General features: G+C 43.7%; 1 protein-coding gene across 5 annotated transcripts in view; it reads right to left on the reverse strand.

Moving 5' to 3' along the window:
- MID1 (midline 1) overlaps window positions 1–18,374 on the reverse strand; it is a 321,043-nt gene that overhangs the window by 48,079 nt on the left and 254,590 nt on the right. For all 5 annotated transcript variants that reach the window (XM_064143057.1, XM_064143056.1, XM_064143060.1 and 2 more), the window contains one exon: window positions 14,651–14,746. In XM_064143057.1, coding sequence (XP_063999127.1) covers window positions 14,651–14,746 — 96 coding nt within the window. The remainder of the gene's footprint in view (window positions 1–14,650; window positions 14,747–18,374) is intronic.

Here is an 18,374-nt window from a genome sequence, read left to right on the forward strand (position 1 = left end):
TTACAATCTCATCACATATAAAACCCAACCCAACCCAAAAGACACCCAACGAAGCCCTCCAAACCCCCAAAAGAACGCCAAACAAAAAAGGAACCAAACTGCTTTGATAAGATTTCCATTGAAATGAAAAATAAATAGACAAATAAATTCAAATGATCTGGGGAAAAAAAAAGCTACTCCTGAAATGCTTGTACTGACAGCTGTAAAACCCAGAGGCTAGGCTTGCTTCACTGCACCACGTATCGTTTCTATAAGACACAAAGGCAGCATCACCTTGAAACCACAGCAAACATTTCTTGGCCACTGTGGCCAGCTGGGGAAATGGCTGGGCTGAGCACACCTAGCTGATATGGATGTTGTATTAGGTGCACAGGAAGCAAGGAGATAAACACAGTGGGAAGGGCTGAAAAGGAGGCTTTTGGCAGTAATGAGGCTTAAGATCAGATTAAGCTGTTTGCGAATCTAAGCCCTAAGAGGGATGTAGCTTTTGAGATGCAGCAAAAGTGTCATATTAAGAATGAATTTCTCAGTCTTTTGGGTTATTTTTGTCCTTTATGCTAGTCCTTTCTTTGAACTTATGGAAATGTTTTGGGTTTCCTTAATTTAACAAAATTTATCCATTGTTTTTTGTTTTGTTATGTTTTTTCCTGCTGACATGAAGCCTTTGATTCATGCTGAGCAAAATATTCCACTGGGTATGTTTCATTTAGGGTTCAAAAACAAAAACAATTAAATAATCACTGAAGTTCAAAGGGATGACTGTCCTTTGATGAAGGTGAAGCCAATGCCCTGTAATGAACAGTTTAGTGCTTAGAACTTCCATCCAGGATCTGAGGTGTTGAGCCCAGTGTTTAACGTATTCAGTAGAAGACTCATTCATTTGCTGTCCTTGCTATTCTGATAGCTATTAGGCAGAGAAAGGAGGATGCCAAGAGAATTTTGTTCCCACATATGTCTCAAAGACAGAGGGTCACAACAAGTTATATTTTCTGATTGCAGGCAAGAAATGTTATCTGCTGCATTAGTTAAACAGTGATTATCACTGAACTAAACCTCACTTTCTAGTCTAAGGACAAAGTTTTGTAGGTCTATCAACGTAGCAACAATGTGAACACCTGCATATACATTAATCCATCACTTAGCAGCAGTCATGACTAAATGGGTAGGTCCCTGAGGACTGAGGGTTAGCAAATGTGACACCCATCTACAAGAAAGGCCAAAAGGAGGATCGAGGGAACTACAGACCTAGGAGTCTGACTCTGATGCCAGAGAATGTCATGGAGCAGATCCTCTTGGATGCCATTATGTACATATATAGGTAGGACAACAAGGTGATCAAGTTTAGTCATCATGCATTTATGAAAGGGTAAGTCCTGCTTGATGAACCTAATCTCCTTCTATGACAAGATGACATGTCTAGTGGAGGAGGGAAAGGTTGTGGATGTTGTCTACTTGGACTTCCATAAAGCCTTTGACACTGTTTCTCACAGCATTCTCATAAGACACCTCACTGCTCATGGCTTGGATGGGTGTATGCTCTGCTGGGTAAAACACTGTCTGGCTGGTTGGATCCAAAGCATGGAATTAAATTCAGCTGGTGGTAAGTGACAAGTGATGTTCCTCAGAGTTCAGTACTGAGACCACTTCTGTTTAACATCTATCGATGATCTTGGTCATAGAACCATAGAATCATAGAATCAACCGGGTTGGAAGAGACCTCCAAGATCATCCAGGCCAACCTAGCACCCAGCCCTAACCAATCAACATGGCACTAAGTGCCTCATCCAGGCTTTTCTTGAAGACCCCCAGGGACGGTGCCTCCACCACCTCCCTGGGCAGCCCATTCCAATGGGAAATCACTCTCTCTGGGAAGAACTTCTTCCTAATATCCAGCCTAGACCTACCCTGGCACAACTTGAGACTGTGTCCCCTTGTTCTGTTGCTGGTTACCTGGGAGAAGAGGCCACCCCCCACCTGGCTACAATGCCCCTTCAGGTAGTTGTAGACAGTAATAAGATCACCCCTGAGCCTCCTCTTCTCCAGGCTGCACACCCCCAGCTCCCTCAGCCTCTCCTCATAGGATTTGTGCTCATAAGATAGAGTGCAACCTCAGTAAGACTGTGGATGACACCAAACTGAGTAGAAGTATTGATCTGCTTTAGGATAAGGAAGGCTCTGCAGAGGAATCTGGACAGGGTGGATTGATGGGGAAAGGTCAGTTGTATGAGCTTCAACAAGGTCATGTGCCAGGTCCTGCACTTGGGCCACAATAGCTACAGGCAACTCTACAGACCTGGGGAAGAGTAGCTGGAAAACTGTTTGGTGAAAAGGGACCTGTGACTGCTGAGCGACAAGTGACTGAATATGAGCCAGCAGTGTGCCCAGGTAGCCAAGAAGGCCAATAGCTTCCTGGCTTGTATTAGAAATAGTGTGGCCAACAGGACCAGGGAAATGATCATCCCTCTATACCATCCCATTGGTGAGGCCACACCTTGAGTACTGTATTGAGTTTTGGACACCTCAATACAAGAAAGACATTGAGAAACTGGAGTGTGTCCAGAGAAAAGCAGCTAAGCTGCTAAAGGGTCTAGAGAACAAGTCTTATGAGAGGCACCTGAGGGGACTGGAGTTGATTACTCTTAAGATATAGTGGTTTAAGGCTTACTGGAATATTCTAAGAAGAGAAACTGGTACTTTCCTGAAAGTTCAGTGCAGAATCTGAATGAACAGGCCATTGGTTGTAAAAGAATAATAAAGTCTATATCATTCACTGGTTCACTAAGAGGTATAAAAAGGCAATGTATGAACAATGTGCTCTTCTTGGCTCTTGGGCACCAGCTCTCTTTGCTTCTCTAACTAACAGTGACTGACCAGATAACAGGTTGCTTCTCTAACTAACAGTGACTGACCAGATAACAGGTGGGATTTGCTGTTGTTTTCTGTCTGAGGAGAGAGAGGGTGGTGCTGGCCCCTTCTGGGACTTCTTTGTCCAGAGGGACTGAGGTAGATTGGATTTCTGTATTACATCTAAGCAGTATATAATTGTAAATACATGTAAATATGTTGTGTATATATGCTTGTAAACTTGGCTTTGCTGTAAATACAGCTTTATCTTACTTCCAACCCATCTGAGCTGGTCTGATAGATTTGAATTATTTTTTTTTTTGGAGGGGAAGAAGGAAGTTCCTAACCCACCACAGAAGAAAAGGAGGCAGAGAGGAAACGTTATTGCCCTTTACAACTACCTGAAGGGTAGGTCAGGTGAATGTTGATCTCTTCTCCCAGGTAACTAGTGATAGAAGAAGAGGGAATGGCCTCAAGCTGCAGCAGGGGAGTTTAGTTTGGACATTAGGAAAAGTTTATTCACTCAAAGGGTTGTCAGACATTGGAACAGACTGCCCAGAAAGGTGACGAAGTTGCCATCTCCATATGTGTTTAAAAGCCAAGTAGATGTGCTCAGTAGTGGAATTGGTAGAGTAGGGTTAATGGCTGGATTTGATGGTCTGGAAGGCCTTTGACAATCTAAGTGATTCTACAGCTCTCTGTGAGACAGAGGGAGATATGGAGTGAACAGAAACTGGCTGCCTTAACAGGTTAATGGCAAGCACAGCTATTAGCTTGTATGTAATCTGTGTGTCCTGCTATCACAATTCTGACTCTGGCTCCCTGGAGTTACAAAACAGTTGTAAGTGCAGCAACATTCCAGCACAGGTCTTATCTGTACACAAAATGTATGCATAAATTCAGTTTTATATACACATATATATGCCAAATTATACATGCAATTAGTCATTTGTTAAAACAATTATTTAGGGAAACAATATTTGACTACTAAAGCTAGTGGTGCCATGGTCTAGCCTTGGGCACTGTGGTAAAGGGTTGGACTTGATGATCTGTGAGGTCTCTTCCAACCTTGGTGATACTGTGATACTGTGATACTGTGATAGTTCATTCTGGGCATGCAGCTTCAGACTCTCTTAAATAAATATTCTGTATTTCCATAGGACATGTAGCTTTTTTTTTTGGCCAGTTTTTGTTTCTCAAATGTCTCTTTTCTCTAATGCTATAAAAAACTACGTCTGACTAAAGCTTACCTGAGATTTTCACTCCAATCAGCTTTTCTGAGTGGAATTAGATGTAGAACTGTAGTAATCAGAAATCAAAAGTAGATCATGCTATGTATTTAACCTATGTAATGTTAATAGAGAAAAGTGTCTCTTGTAGCTTTTCTCATTAGAAACCATCTTAGGAATAACATGCTATAAAATCCTCCTTTGGGTTTTATGCACATCATGAAATTTGCTAATTAGTCTCTTACTGAGTGTACAAAGTCCCAGTCTCCTTCAAGTCATATTTTCCTATTTCATGAACAAAAAAAAATGTCAGTTACTTTTAGCACTGAAATGTAGCAAAGAAATGTAGCTGCTGAACAAATATGTTCACCCAAATGGAAGGCATTGGGGTAGATGAGAAACCAGCTTTCAGGGCAGCTACTTTCCATGTTATACACCTCCCATATTTTGCAATGACAGTAAACCCATGCCCCTTTTCCTAGTACTTTAATACCCAGCAAAGCAGATTCCTTATTCCAAATTACTGATGACTATGAAGGTGATTTTCTTTCCACCTAAATTTTCCTACTGAGAGCTTTCCACCTTGCTTGGGCTTGACTAAGATGGTCATAAATAAAAAGAAGTGAGTACCATGAAACTTAGTGAACACAGAGTACTTAGTATCTTTTATTCATAGAATCATAGAATCAACCAGGTTGGAAGAGACCTCCAAGATCATCCAGGCCAACCTAGCACCCAGCCCTAGCCAGTCAACTAGACCATGGCACTAAGTGCCTCAGCCAGGCTTTGCTTGAAGACCCCCAGGGACGGTGCCTCCACCACCTCCCTGAGCAGCCCATTCCAATGGGAAATCACTCTCTCTGTGAAGAACTTCTTCTTAACATCCAGCCTATACCTACCCTGGCACAACTTGAGACTGTGTCCCCTTGTTCTATTGCTGGTTACCTGGGAGAAAAGGCCACCCCCCACCTGGCTTGTCACTGACAATATTGTTTGAGTGTCCTCAGGGAATCACACAAACAGCCAAGTTTTGACTTTGCAGTCCTCCAAGTAATAGAAATGCTGTATGTACCTTATATAAAAACTGACAGAAACAGTTTGTCATAAAATTTGAAGAAGTTATCTTGTAGCTGAAACTCAAATTCTCATTTTATTGTGGGAACTTAACATCTCTCCACTGAAGAAAGACAGAGAACTGGGTCTGGGGTGATGGAGCACTGGAACAGGCTGCCCAGAGAGGTTGTAGAGTCTCCTTCTCTGGAGACTGTCATAACATACCTAAATGCATTCCTGTGCTGTCTGCCCTAGGTGACTCTGCTTTGGCTTCCATGATCTCTGCAAGTCCCTTTCAACATCTAAAATTCTGTGTTTCTGTGACTATTGATTATTTATCCACCCAGTTAATTTCTTTTTTGAGTAGCTATGCACAAAGAAAAAACAAAACAACCCAAGCAAGCAGACAAAAACCAAAGAAAACCACAAGAAAACCCACCAAGTGCTGCCATCCTCACTTTTTGACCTGCTGTTACAGTGATTTAAAATGTTATCTGACATATGTGAGTGTTCATAGAATCATAGAATCAACCAGGTTGGAAGAGACCTCCAAGATCAGCCAGTCCAACCTAGCACCCAGCCCTAGCCACTCAACTAGACCATGGCACTAAGTGCCTCATCCAGGCTTTTCTTCAACACCTCCAGGGACGGTGACTCCACCACCTCCCTGGGCAGCCCATTCCAATGCCAATCACTCTCTCTGGCAACAACTTCCTCCTAACATCCAGCCTAGACCTCCCCCGGCACAACTTGAGACTGTGTCCCCTTGTTCTGTTGCTGGTTGCCTGGCAGAAGAGACCAACCCCCACCTGGCTACAGCCTCCCTTCAGGTAGTTGCAGACAGCAATGAGGTCCCCCCTGAGCCTCCTCTTCTCCAGGCTGCACACCCCCAGCTCCCTCAACCTCTCCTCATAGGGTTTGTCTTCCAGGCCCCCCACCAGCTTTGTTGCCCTTCTCTGGACACCTTCCAGCACCTCAACATCTCTCTTGAATTGAGGGGCCCAGAACTGGACACAGCACTCAAGGTGTGGCCTGACCAGTGCTGAGTACAGGGGAAGAATAACCTCCCTTGTCCTACTGGCCACACTGTTCCTGATGCAGGCCAGGATGCCATTGGCTCTCTTGGCCACCTGGGCACGCTGCTGGCTCATCTTCAGCTTACTATCTACCAGTACCCCCAGGTCCCTTTCCTCCTGGCTGCTCTCCAGCCACTGTCCCCAGCCTGTAGTGCTGCTTGGGGTTGTTGTGGCCAAAGTGCAGAACCCTGCACTTGGCCTTGTTCAATCTCATCCCAGTGTGCGTGCCAGCAAAATAAATGGTCTGTCAATAGATTCCTTTTTTCTTTCTTCCCTCCCCAGATGATTATATAACATGGCTTTTAAAAAACCCAACACCCTTTGACACACACAAACCCACATTTTAAATGAGAACCTTATACTGCAGGTTAGCCTGCAGCAGATCTTTACAAGTGAGGTAGAAACTGAGCATTTCCATTGCAAACAGAAAGCAAAGGATGCAGCAGTCTGAGGGTTACACAACCAGGAGAAAATGCCTTCCTTTCCTTAGAAAACCATAAATGAATTTGCAGCAGTGTCCAACATTTGCTTCCTATGAGGTTTGGTGACTTGAGAACAAAACAAAGCCAACAGAGCGAGATACAGATGTTATAAAGCTGTCTACAAGCAAAACCTATTTCCTTTCTCCTCCCTCCTTCTTAATTGCTCCAATTTTCCCTCCAGCTGAATTCAGATTACATTTCTGCCCAACAGATGAGAGAAGCTTCATGGTATTGGCTACATAATAGACTTTTAATCATGTATTTCCTAGAAGAGATGATCTAGATGTCTGCAGAAGCCTCACACATTCACTGAAACAAAGTGCCTTAGAAACTATGGCAGAGAAGCAAATTCACTGTGATGTAGTACTTTGTCAGCCAGAGGAACCTGCAGCACTAAATCCAAGAGGAGAATCCAAATGCTTACAGCATTAAATTCTACCCTGATACAACAGCAAAGCATCTCAATTCAGATCTGCATACAGCTGGAAAAGGCACAAGCCTGCAGAATAGGCAGCATTTGGTCCCCGTTACTTCACATGTAGCAGGCATGCAGGGGAGGGTAGAAGTGCTGCAGCAGCAGGCAGGCAGGTAGGGAGGGGTGCCAAAGGTCACCCTGGGACACTGCCATGATGACACCTCTCCAGCACACAGCAGGAAGAGGGGAGGCCTTGCAAAAGGTTAGATTTGCCACGGGGATGGTATCACCCAGGGATTAATTGGTATTCACATACCCTAGGCCTGTCAATCACAATTTTACAGCAAGGTTTGTGGAAGATTTGTTCAAGGTTCCCATAGAAATTTGGAGATATTCACCTGAGCAATTTTCATGGCAAGTTTGTTACAAGCAAATTACTGCAGCCTATAGCAGCGCTACAGGCTGGGGACAGAGTGGCTGGAGAGCAGCCAGGAGGAAAGGGACCTGGGGGTACTGATAGATAGTAAGCTGAAGATGAGGCAGCAGTGTGCCCAGGTGGCCAAGAGAGCCAATGGCATCCTGGCCTGCATCAGGAACAGTGTGGCCAGTAGGACAAGGGAGGTTATTCTTCCCCTGTACTCAGCACTGGTCAGGCCACACCTTGAGTGCTGTGTCCAGTTCTGGGCTCCTCAATTCAAGAGAGATGTTGAGGTGCTGGAACGTGTCCAGAGAAGGGCAACAAAGCTGGTGAGGGGCCTGGAACACAAATCCTATGAGGAGAGGCTGAGGGAGCTGGGAGTGTTTAGCCTGGAGAAGAGGAGGCTCAGGGGTGATCTTATTACTTTCTACAACTACCTGAAGGGAGGCTGTAGCCGGGTGGGGGTTGGTCTCTTCTCCCAGGTAACCAGCAACAGAACAAGGGGACACAGTCTCAAGTTGTGCCAGGGTAGGTATAGGCTGGATGTCAGGAAGAAGTTCTTCACAGAGTGATTGGCATTGGAATGGGCTGCCCAGGGAGGTGGTGGAGGCACCGTCCCTGGGGGTCTTCAAGCAAAGCCTGGCTGAGGCACTTAGTGCCATGGTCTAGTTGATTGGATAGGGCTGGGTGCTAGGTTGGCCTGGATGATCTTGGAGGTCTCTTCCAACCTGGTTGATTCTATGATTCTATGATTCACCCAGTGGGACAGGATCCAGACAATGCATCTTCTTCCTGGGCTGAGGCTGAGAGCTTGTACCTAGACTGTTAAATTTATGGCAGAGCATAAATATTTACCTCACTTCCTTTCCCCTCAAAGATCTCCTCTTTAGTAGCTCCTGAACTAAGCAGCTGCTTTCCTGACACACACAAGCATCTTTATGGATTTATAAGAGCCACATGCTGCTTTAGCCCCATTCCAGAGGGTTCTCTTGTTGGGTGAACGCCCACAGAACGTAAAGATGAAACTCTCCAGGATGGGTTTTAATGCTATTTTAAAAAGAGTATTCTACAGATAGCATGAGATATGTGAATGCTGTGAGCCAGGACTTCAAATAAACATTTTTCAGATAAGCAGCCATTTCTGTTCTATTTTTTCAGACTATGAGGAAAATTGTATTTCCCTCTCTTAGAATCATAGAATCAACCAGGTTGGAAGAGACCTCCAACATCATCCAGTCCAGCCTAGCACCCAGCCCTAGCCAGTCAACTAGACCATGGCACTAAGTGCCTCAGCCAGGCTTTGCTTGAACACCTCCAGGGATGGTGACTCCACCACCTCCCTGGGCAGCCCATTCCAATGCCAATCACTCTCTCTGCCAACAACTTCTCCTAACATCCAGCCTAGACTTCCCCCAGCACAACTTGAGACTGTGTCCCCTTGTTCTGTTGCTGGTTGCTTGGCAGAAGAGACCAACCCCCACCTGGCTACAATGTCCCTTCAGGTAGTTGTAGACAGCAATGAGGTCTGCCCTGAGCCTCCTCTTCTCCAGGCTGCACAACCCCAGCTCCCTCAGCCTCTCCTTAGAGGGTTTCATCCTGGCAATCAGTTTATCATTTTATGCCCCAACCCTGCTGTCCCCAAGAAGGCAGCCACAGCCTCCTTCCCTAAACAAAATGAGGAGCAGAGCTGGCTTACCACAGCCAACCCAGCCAGCTGCCCTGAGGGAAGGACTGCTCTGCAGAAAGCAGCCTGGCCAAAGGCATGACCTGTCATCATCTCCAAGGAAGAACAACAAAGCTTTGCTGATTAACAGCCTTCAGGGTTTCTGCAAACCCAAGAAATGACAGACAGGATTATAGAGGAAGGGAGAGCAGAAAGATGGGAAAATGAGTGGAAAACAAAAAACACATTAGGGATGTGTCCTATTTGTAAACTCAGTGGGGCAAGGTGTTCCCAATGAAATAGAAAGGTTAGAGAGGGTAAGGAGAGCTACAGTCTCATGCACTCACTTTCAGGTTGTGGCTCCTTTTCAGAAAATGGCACTTTTAAAATCCAGTGTTACCATAAACTAACTACCAGCACAGACTACATTTGTATTGGGCATGAAACCAGACATTCAGATAGCAAAATTAAAGTTATTATAAAGTGCTTAATGATATCCCTGCTCTACTTGAAGCAGTAAAGAGCATAAGTTTGCCTTGATTTATTTGCAAAAGTTTTCCTGTTGCTATGCCCAGAACTGCCCACAGGAATGCAAGACTGGAAGTGGACTTCTTGAATTTCCCAAGATCAGGATCCCCATCAGGACAAATCCTGCCACAAATTGATAAAATCCATCCAAAAATAGACAAGATTTATGTTGCTGTTGTTGTGATGAAAGGCAGCTCGAGATCTTCCCACCCTTGAGCCTGGAAAGCATCCAGCTTCCAGATAATTAACAACCTTAACCAGTCTTTGCCTACTGATTTGAGAGAGAAAAATAAAGTACTTCTTTCAGAAGAGAATATTCATTTGTTTCAAAACACAGAGAGACTGAGACTGGCCTTTGCAATCAATGAAGTTACAATTGCCTGATGGGAAGGATGCATGGGTAGATAACTAATCAGCAGTGAAGTTGGTTGCTGGGAAGCCACTAACAGCTCACTTGATTGATGAGAAACAGTGGCTCTGTGACACCATTTGGTTTGGCTGGCAAGGATTCACTTATCCCAAAGACAGAGAGCCTGTTTGTTGTTTATTCTCAGAAATATCAGGTTCTGCTTCACATCAAAAGCCAAAAAATACATTCCCTTTTCATTATTCCTCTAACAGTAAATATTTGCCATAGGACATCACAGTATCACAGTATCACCAAGGTTGGAAAAGACCTCACAGATCATCAAGTCCAACCCTTTACCACAGAACTCAAGGCTAGACCATGGTACCAAGTAAAGACTTTAAAAAATGTTAGTGTCTATATATACTAATACATTTTAATTAGCATTACTTTTTTTCCCCAAAAAGGTTTATGTATCCCTTAATAAAACCAAGGTAACTTTAACACAGGGAATAATTATTTCATTTCCTTTCTTTTCCAAAGTTCAAATTATGCATGAAACCTAAAAAATCTCTTCCCCCTCTCCCAATTAATTTTACCCCCCCTCAAATTCTAAATAAGCATTAAAATGCCACTGTTTAAATGATTTAAAAGTAGATAAGGAAAATGGAAGCATGTAACAGCAGTTCCACAGAAGTGTACTGCCCATTTTTGTGTTTTACAAACTGTATACAATGCATTTTGTATTATCAATCTGTGGTACAGTGTAGTAAAAACTGAGAAAGAAAACTTTTCCTATGAAAGGTTTCAACCTTTGCGTGAGTTCATAAGGCAACACCAAGCTAGGAGCAGGTGTTGATCTGTTGGAAGGTAGGAGAACCCTGCAGAGGGACCTGGACAGGCTGGATGGGTGGGCAGAAGCCAATGGGATGAGATTTAACAAGGACAAGTGCAGAGTTCTTCACTTTGGCCACAACAGCCAAGCAGTGCTACAGGCTGGGGACAGAGTGGCTGGAAGAAAAATGGGACCTGGGGGTACTGATAGATAGTAGGCTGAAGATGAGCCAGCAGTGTGCCCAGGTGGCCAAGAGAGCCAATGGCATCCTGGCCTGCATCAGGAACAGTGTGGCCAGTAGGACAAGGGAGGTTATTCTGCCCCTGTACTCAGCACTGGTCAGGCCACACCTTGAGTGCTGTGTCCAGTTCTGGGCTCCTCAATTCAAGAGAGATGTTGAGGTGCTGGAACGTGTCCAGAGAAGGGCAACAAAGCTGGTGAGGGGCCTGGAGCACAAACCCTATGAGGAGAGACTGAGGGAGCTGGGGGTGTGCAGCCTGCAGAAGAGGAGGCTCAGGGGGGACCTCACTGCTGTCTACAACTACCTGAAGGGAGGCTGTAGCCAGGTGGGGGTTGGTCTCTTCTCCCAGGCAACCAGCAAGAGAACAAGGGGACACAGTCTCAAGTTGTGCTGGGGCAAGTCTAGGCTGGATGTTAGGAGGAAGTTGTTGGCAGAGAGAGTGATTGGCATTGGAATGGGCTGCCCAGGGAGGTGCTGGAGTCGCCATCCCTGGAGGTGTTCAAGCAAAGCCTGGCTGAGGCACTTAGTGCCATGGTCTGGTTGACTGGCTAGGGCTGGGTGCTAGGTTGGCCTGGATGATGTTGGAGGTCTCTTCCAACCTGGTTGATTCTCTGATTCTACAGTAGTTGTGTATGTCAGCTTTCACTTTGCTAATATTTTGTAAGTTTAAATTTGTAACATTAGTGTTACAACAAGCTCTGTGCTTCCTTGAGGTTCCTGGCTTGAGATGAATTTATGTTGTGAATAAGCACAAAGAAAGTGAGCACTCTGACTCTAAAAAAAAAAATCATCTAAGCATCAGGTTCTCTAATGCTGGAGACACTCACATCATATCTGAAGTTGTCAGAGAGCTGTGAGAAACAGAGATAGCTTTAAAGTTTACTTTCACATCCCCACTTGCCCAATTTCCAGCGTGGCCTAGGTCCAGGGTTTTGACTGAAGCTAATTTCTTAATATTTAGCTAATTTAAATGCTAATTAGAGTAATTTGATGAATAAAACGTGGTAGGAATTAATTAACAATTTTTCTGCTATTGCTTCATGTCTGTAGAGAAATTCTCTAAAGCAGGACTCCAGGGACAGTAGTGCATCTGTTACCAGTTGAACGAGTTGGGGGTTTGGTAATTCAAAATCTTAGAGTTGGTAATGCATTGCAGAATTGCACAGGAGATGCAGGAGTGATTTAAAGTTTTCCAGTTCTAGCTCATCTCAGACATAGGCCACTAATGCAGAAGAGGCCTTTTGCTGTCCTGAGTGCATCTACTTCATGGGGTTTGCTCTGAGTTTTACACACAGAGGAAGAAAATGTGTCTCCTCTGCCCCTCTCAATATCTGCTGCATTTGTTCCAGCAGATACTACTGTTCTGCCTGAAGTTGTTCTGACTATACAAAGAACTGAAATGATTCACCTGTCTACAACTACCTGAAGGGAGGTTGTAGCCAGGTGGGGGTTGGCCTCTTCTCCCAGGCAACCAGCAAGAGAACAAGGAGACACAGTCTCAAGTTGTGCCGGGGGAAGTCTAGGCTGGATGTTAGGAGGAAGTTGTTGGCAGAGAGAGTGATTGGCATTGGAATGGGCTGCCCAGGGAGGTGGTGGAGTCACCGTCCCTGGAGGTGTTCAAGCAAAGCCTGGATGAGGCACTTAGTGCCATGGTCTAGTTGATTGGATAGGGCAGGGTGCTAGGTTGGACTGGATGATCTTGGAGGTCTCTTCCAACCTGGTTGATTGTATGATTCTATGATAGCACTGCAGGTCACAACCTTGCAGGATCTGAGTGAATCTAGTGTGTATATAAAAAAAGCACATGAACCACAAGATGTTGAGCCTTTCCTAGTCTTTCAGTGTTTCTCAGCCACAATTTATGTGGAGAATGGGGTAAAAATGTTTGACACCTGATGTGTCATCTGGGACTCATAGCTGAGACTGATGACAAGAAAAATGCTGGTGATGCCAGACGAACAAAAAGAAGTTTTGCTAAAAAAGGACCTATTTTGGACAGCAAAGCAAAAAGTAAAAAGAGAGTTTTGCTAAAAGAGCACTTATTTTGGACTCTGGTCTTTTCCTATGTGAGCTCCCATGGCTGAATTCGTGTGCACTTATTTTAACTTGCATGTATAGCAGCAGCCCCTGTGTAGTCATCTAAATAAATCCCACAGTTTTGGGGTAATGTTGATTCAGATACCTCCCTGATGAGTATTTTCTGTGACACTCAAAGTGGAATATGTAATTGAGGCAACTCTAAAACTAATAAGCAGCTTTCTTCTTAGAAAATAAATATATCTCATATATGACTGTTGATTCCACATACATATTTAGATACTTAATTTTGATGGGGTACCATCAGAAACCTAAATATCTTTGTGGATCTGGACATGACTATTTCTTTGCCTTTGTTTTCCAACTGCAAATATTAGTCTACTTCACAAAGGATACAAACATGTCATGCATCATGAGTATAGCAGTGGTGGGGTCTACATACAAACACATCATATCTGAAATGGGATAGAAAGGAATGTAAAGTGAAAAAGCTCCAAATCAGACTGACACTATTATAATTTAGTCTGCACTTGCTTTAGATCTGGATATTACTATTTCTTTGCCTTAGTTTTCCAACTGCAAATATTAGTCTACTTCACAAAGGATACAAATATGTTATGCATCGTGAGTATAGCAGTGGTAGGGTCTATACACAAACACATCATAACTAAAATGGGAGAGAAAGGAATGTAAAGTGAAGAAGCTCCAAATCAGATTGCCACTATTATAATTTAGTCTGCACTTGCTTTAGATCTGGATATAACTATTTCTTTGCCTTTGTTTTCCAACTGCAAATATTAGTCTACTTCACAAAGGATACAAACATGTTATGCATCGTGAATATAGCAGTGGTGGGGTCTACATACAAACACATCATATCTGAAAGGGGAGAGGAAGGACTGTAAAGTGAAAAAGCATCAAATCAGACTGCCACTATTATAATTTAGTCTGCACTTGCTTTAGGTCTGGACATGACTATTTCTTTGCCTTTGTTTTCCAACTGTAAATAGTAGTCTACTTCACAAAGGATACAAACATGTTATGCATCGTGAGTATAGCAGTGGTAGGGTCTATACACAAACACATCATAACTAAAATGGGAGAGGAAGGAATGTAAAGTGAGAAAGCTCCAAATCAGATTGCCACTATCATAATTTAGTCTGCACTTGCTTTAGATCTGGATATTACTATTTCTTTGCCTTTGTTTTCCAACTGCAAATATTAGTCTACTTCACAAAGGACACAAACATGTTATGCATCGTGAGTACAGCAGTGGTAGGGTCTATACACACATCATAACTAAAATGGAAGAGGAAGGACTGTAAAGTGAAAAAGCTCCAAATCAGACTGCCACTATTATAATTTAGTCTGCACTTGCTTGAGTGGGTTTTGTTTGGTTGGTTTGGTTTAAATGTTTGTTCCTGAATGTTACAAGTGAACGTAATTGAGTTTACAAGTATTTCAAATGGAGTCTGGTACTCACTTCTACATGTTGACAGGTCTGAATGAGTTTTGCCAAGAGAGTTTCCAGTTCAGTATTCCTCTTAATAAGGTTGGTGAGGTTACTTTCCAAATTTTGCTGTCAAATAAAGAAAAGAGCACATTAACATTTTGAAGAATTTAATGTTTAGGTGAGCAGCTGAAAAATGAATGTATTTCCTGGATCTGAATTTTGAAATCATGCAAATATGAACATGACACTTTCATTTTTGTATGCCCCATTAGATTTTTTTATATGCATTAAGTATGGAAAGACAACATAGCAGAAAAGTTCAAGACCAGAGCCAAGTTTTAAAAGGAGTGTTTCTAAGGTACTACTGAAAACTAGATTAAGCAATCAGTCAGGGAAGAAAAATAGAGCAAGTAGAAGAGCCCAGAAGCTACAAATATTTCACCCCCAAAAAGGTGGTTCTTTTATTAAGGCTGGGGATGTTTTTTCACTCCTCCTTTCCTGCTCTCTGTCTAACATCTGAATTTAAAAGCCTACTGCTAGCTGAGGTCTCTGAGAACGTGCCCATTCAGAACTGTATTTGTAAGGAGCCAGTAGACTGGTCAGCACTCTCTTCCTGGGATTCACAGTTCTGGGAGGAATAAAGCTAGTGGATTTAATTCCATAGTCCAGTGGAGTTATATCTTATAACACATCATTTCATAGAAAAAAACAAACAAACATCCTTTCTAAGCATAAGAATGAAATACCTACTCACAGGCTGTCCCTTTACTAACTCTTCTTAAAAGAGAACTTGTTGTTTGTACCTATGTTTATCAACCAATTAGGCCTGCAGTAAATGCCTACAACTGTGGGCAATCAGCTTCTAAATGTGAAGACCCATCCTGAGCACTGTGCAACTGCATGTGAGATTGAGGTATAGCAAGAAACGTTTGAGCCTCCTTTCTTCTCTCCCTGTCCACAGGAAGGAACCCATGCATGCAAGGCAGAGATCTCTGATGGCTGTGACCCTGGTTTGGCTGTGTGCTAGTTTGAAGCAAGCTAGAATGTTTTGGTAACAGAACTAGATAACGGGCAGTGAAATGAAAAACAATTGTGTCTACTTCTCTCACAGTCACGCTGAGAACTCTGGGAAGAAGAAGAAAACATTCTCCATTTTGTTTCTCACTCTTGCTTTTGCCTTAGACTTGGTCACATCTCATTAACCCTGCTCCTACTAACCTTGCTCCCTAACCTCTTGGCTGCACCTTTCTTCTTCCTGAGAACTGGGGTAAGGTTGAGAGGGCCGGGGGGAGGTGTTGGGGTGGTTTGAGAGCCCCTCCTGGGGACTCAGGTTTCTGGGAGGGGAGTTGTGCTTCTGTATTGTTTATCCTTTGTATATTTCTGTATATAATTGTATATAACTGTATATATTGTAAATAGCTGCTTGTAAATTCTGCTAGCTGTAAATAAATTGCTTCATCTATATTCCCAGGGTCCGTCTGAGTTAGCTGGGGCAAATTCAAAAGTGTGGGGGGGCGGGGTAACCCCCAAACCATCACATTTTTTAATTGGCTTTCCCAACGTGGGGCTAGATATTTCAGTGAGTGGAAATTAGCTCTGGGAATTAAGATGAAGCTAATCAAGCAGCTATTGTATTTGGTTGGTGCATTGCTCTGGTCTGGTTTTGTTTACTTGGCATTTAATTGGATAAAAGCTCAGATTGTTGCTTATTTCATTGATCTGGCTTATAATAAGGCTAAAGCTAAGGTTTCAGATATGTTCTGGAGCTGGGGTGATTTGATTCTTGGTTATGCTGGTTTTAATATCTCTGAGAATATTACCAAGGACATTACAGGAGCTCTGGTCAATAATGTGACAATCAATGGAAATTCTGCTTTGAATATGGCTCTAATGAGAGTTATTCAGCCTAAGACAGGAATTCCAACTGTTTGTTTAGGTACATGCTCTTGTAAAACTGTTTTTCTTCTCACAATTTTTAATATTTGCCTCATGATTTTGATATTCATATTAATTTTGGCATTATTGGTGAAAAATTCAAAACCAGTTTCTGTAAGAGCTAGGAAGAATTCTGTGTCTCAGAAGCAGTCTCTTTCACAGCAAAACAAGGGAACACAGTTATCAGCTTCCCCCTTGCCAGCCTCTGCCCCTCCTTCTCCAAGTGCTGGGAACACAGCCAGTGTTCCTGCCACTAACGTAAACAATAATGATAACGGACAGAGTTCGGTAGGAGCCTCAGGAGCACAGGCAAATACCCAAAATCAGAATGTTCCTAGCAAAAATCAAAACACGTCAGGGTTGGCAGGCATCCCAGGAGGACAGGCAAACAATCCCACTAATGCCAATAATCCTACTAGTGCTAGTAACGCTAGCCCAGTCAGTTCAAATCCTAATGACACCAGCTCAGCCAATTTGAAACCCCAGCCAGCAGACCAGAACCAAAATCCTCCTGTTAAAGGCAAGGCAGATTTGAACTCACAAGCTCCAAGTCAGACTCCTAAAGATTCAAACCCTCCAGCAGACACATCCAAGTCTGTTGCTGCTCAGGCTCTTCTGGCACCTGCTAAGGCAAAAGCTAAGACAAAGAGTGGTTCGCAGGAGGATGTAAGAGATGGGACCTGTGGTGATCAGCAGCAAGGAGAAGAGGAGGAGGAGACAGTTAGTCTGCGAGACCTTGTAGATGTGCTGAGACAACAATACTCAAGTGAGAGGAGCGCTGTGAGGCTAGCTGCCAGGAGAGAGGATGGTTCCAATGAGTTTAGGAATGCTATGAGGAAGATTGTGTTAGGCCCGGCACCACCAGAACAACAGGAGGAAGAGGAGGAAGATGACATCCAAGGCTCCAAAGATCCACTCAGAGAGGTCAGGGAAGTTAGGAAGGAATACACAAGGGAATCAGGTGAGCCAATCTTAAGTTGGTTAGTGAGATGCCGTGGTATTGGTGCTAATGCCCTGCAGGTAGGAGACAAGTCTGCCAAGCAGCTGGGACCACTCACTAAGGAGAGTGGAGTGGACAAACACCTGGCAAGTCCTCTTGGTAGGGTTAGCTTGTGGACACGCCTTCTGTTGGCTGTGGCTATGAGATATCCTTCCCGAGATGATTTGCCATGGGCTGCCAAGAAGTGGAACACCGTTGAGCAGGGAATTAAGCTTCTGAAGGAGTTTGCTGTGAAGGAAGTGCTTTATGGAGATCATGGCACTCATGAGCCTGACGATATTCCTTTGGGAACAGGTCTCATGAAGAAGCTGATTAAGCTTGCTCCTTCATCCTATGCTAACATCTTGGCCAGTAAGTTTCTAGCAAGGAGTGATAATGGAAGATCTTTCACTGTTGGTGAATTCACTGATCAGCTCAGGCAGATTGAGGACAGCTTGTCCCATTCTGGTATAATCTGTGCCATAAAGACTATGACTACAGAGATTAAAGATACTATGAAAGAACTGAAGGAGGATCTCAAAAATCTGGTAAAGGATACCGTTCCTGCATCATCTGAATGGGTGCATGTTTCTGCCATCAGGAACAGACGCCCACCTCCTGCAAGGCAATTCCAGCCCAGGAGGAGACAAATTCCACCTAGACAGCAGCAATCACGTGCGTCACTGTGGATACTTCTGCGTGACACATACGGGGAGAACATGAACAAATGGGATGGTAAACCTACTTCAGCTCTTTCAAAGAGGGTCAGGGATCTGCAGAGTGGCAGAAACAGAGGCAGTAATGCCAGAAAAGTAGCTGTCACTTCTTCAGCTCCCGAGA

This window comes from Pogoniulus pusillus, chromosome 5, assembly GCF_015220805.1.
Source record: "Pogoniulus pusillus isolate bPogPus1 chromosome 5, bPogPus1.pri, whole genome shotgun sequence".
NCBI classification, from domain to species: Eukaryota; Metazoa; Chordata; class Aves; order Piciformes; family Lybiidae; genus Pogoniulus; species Pogoniulus pusillus.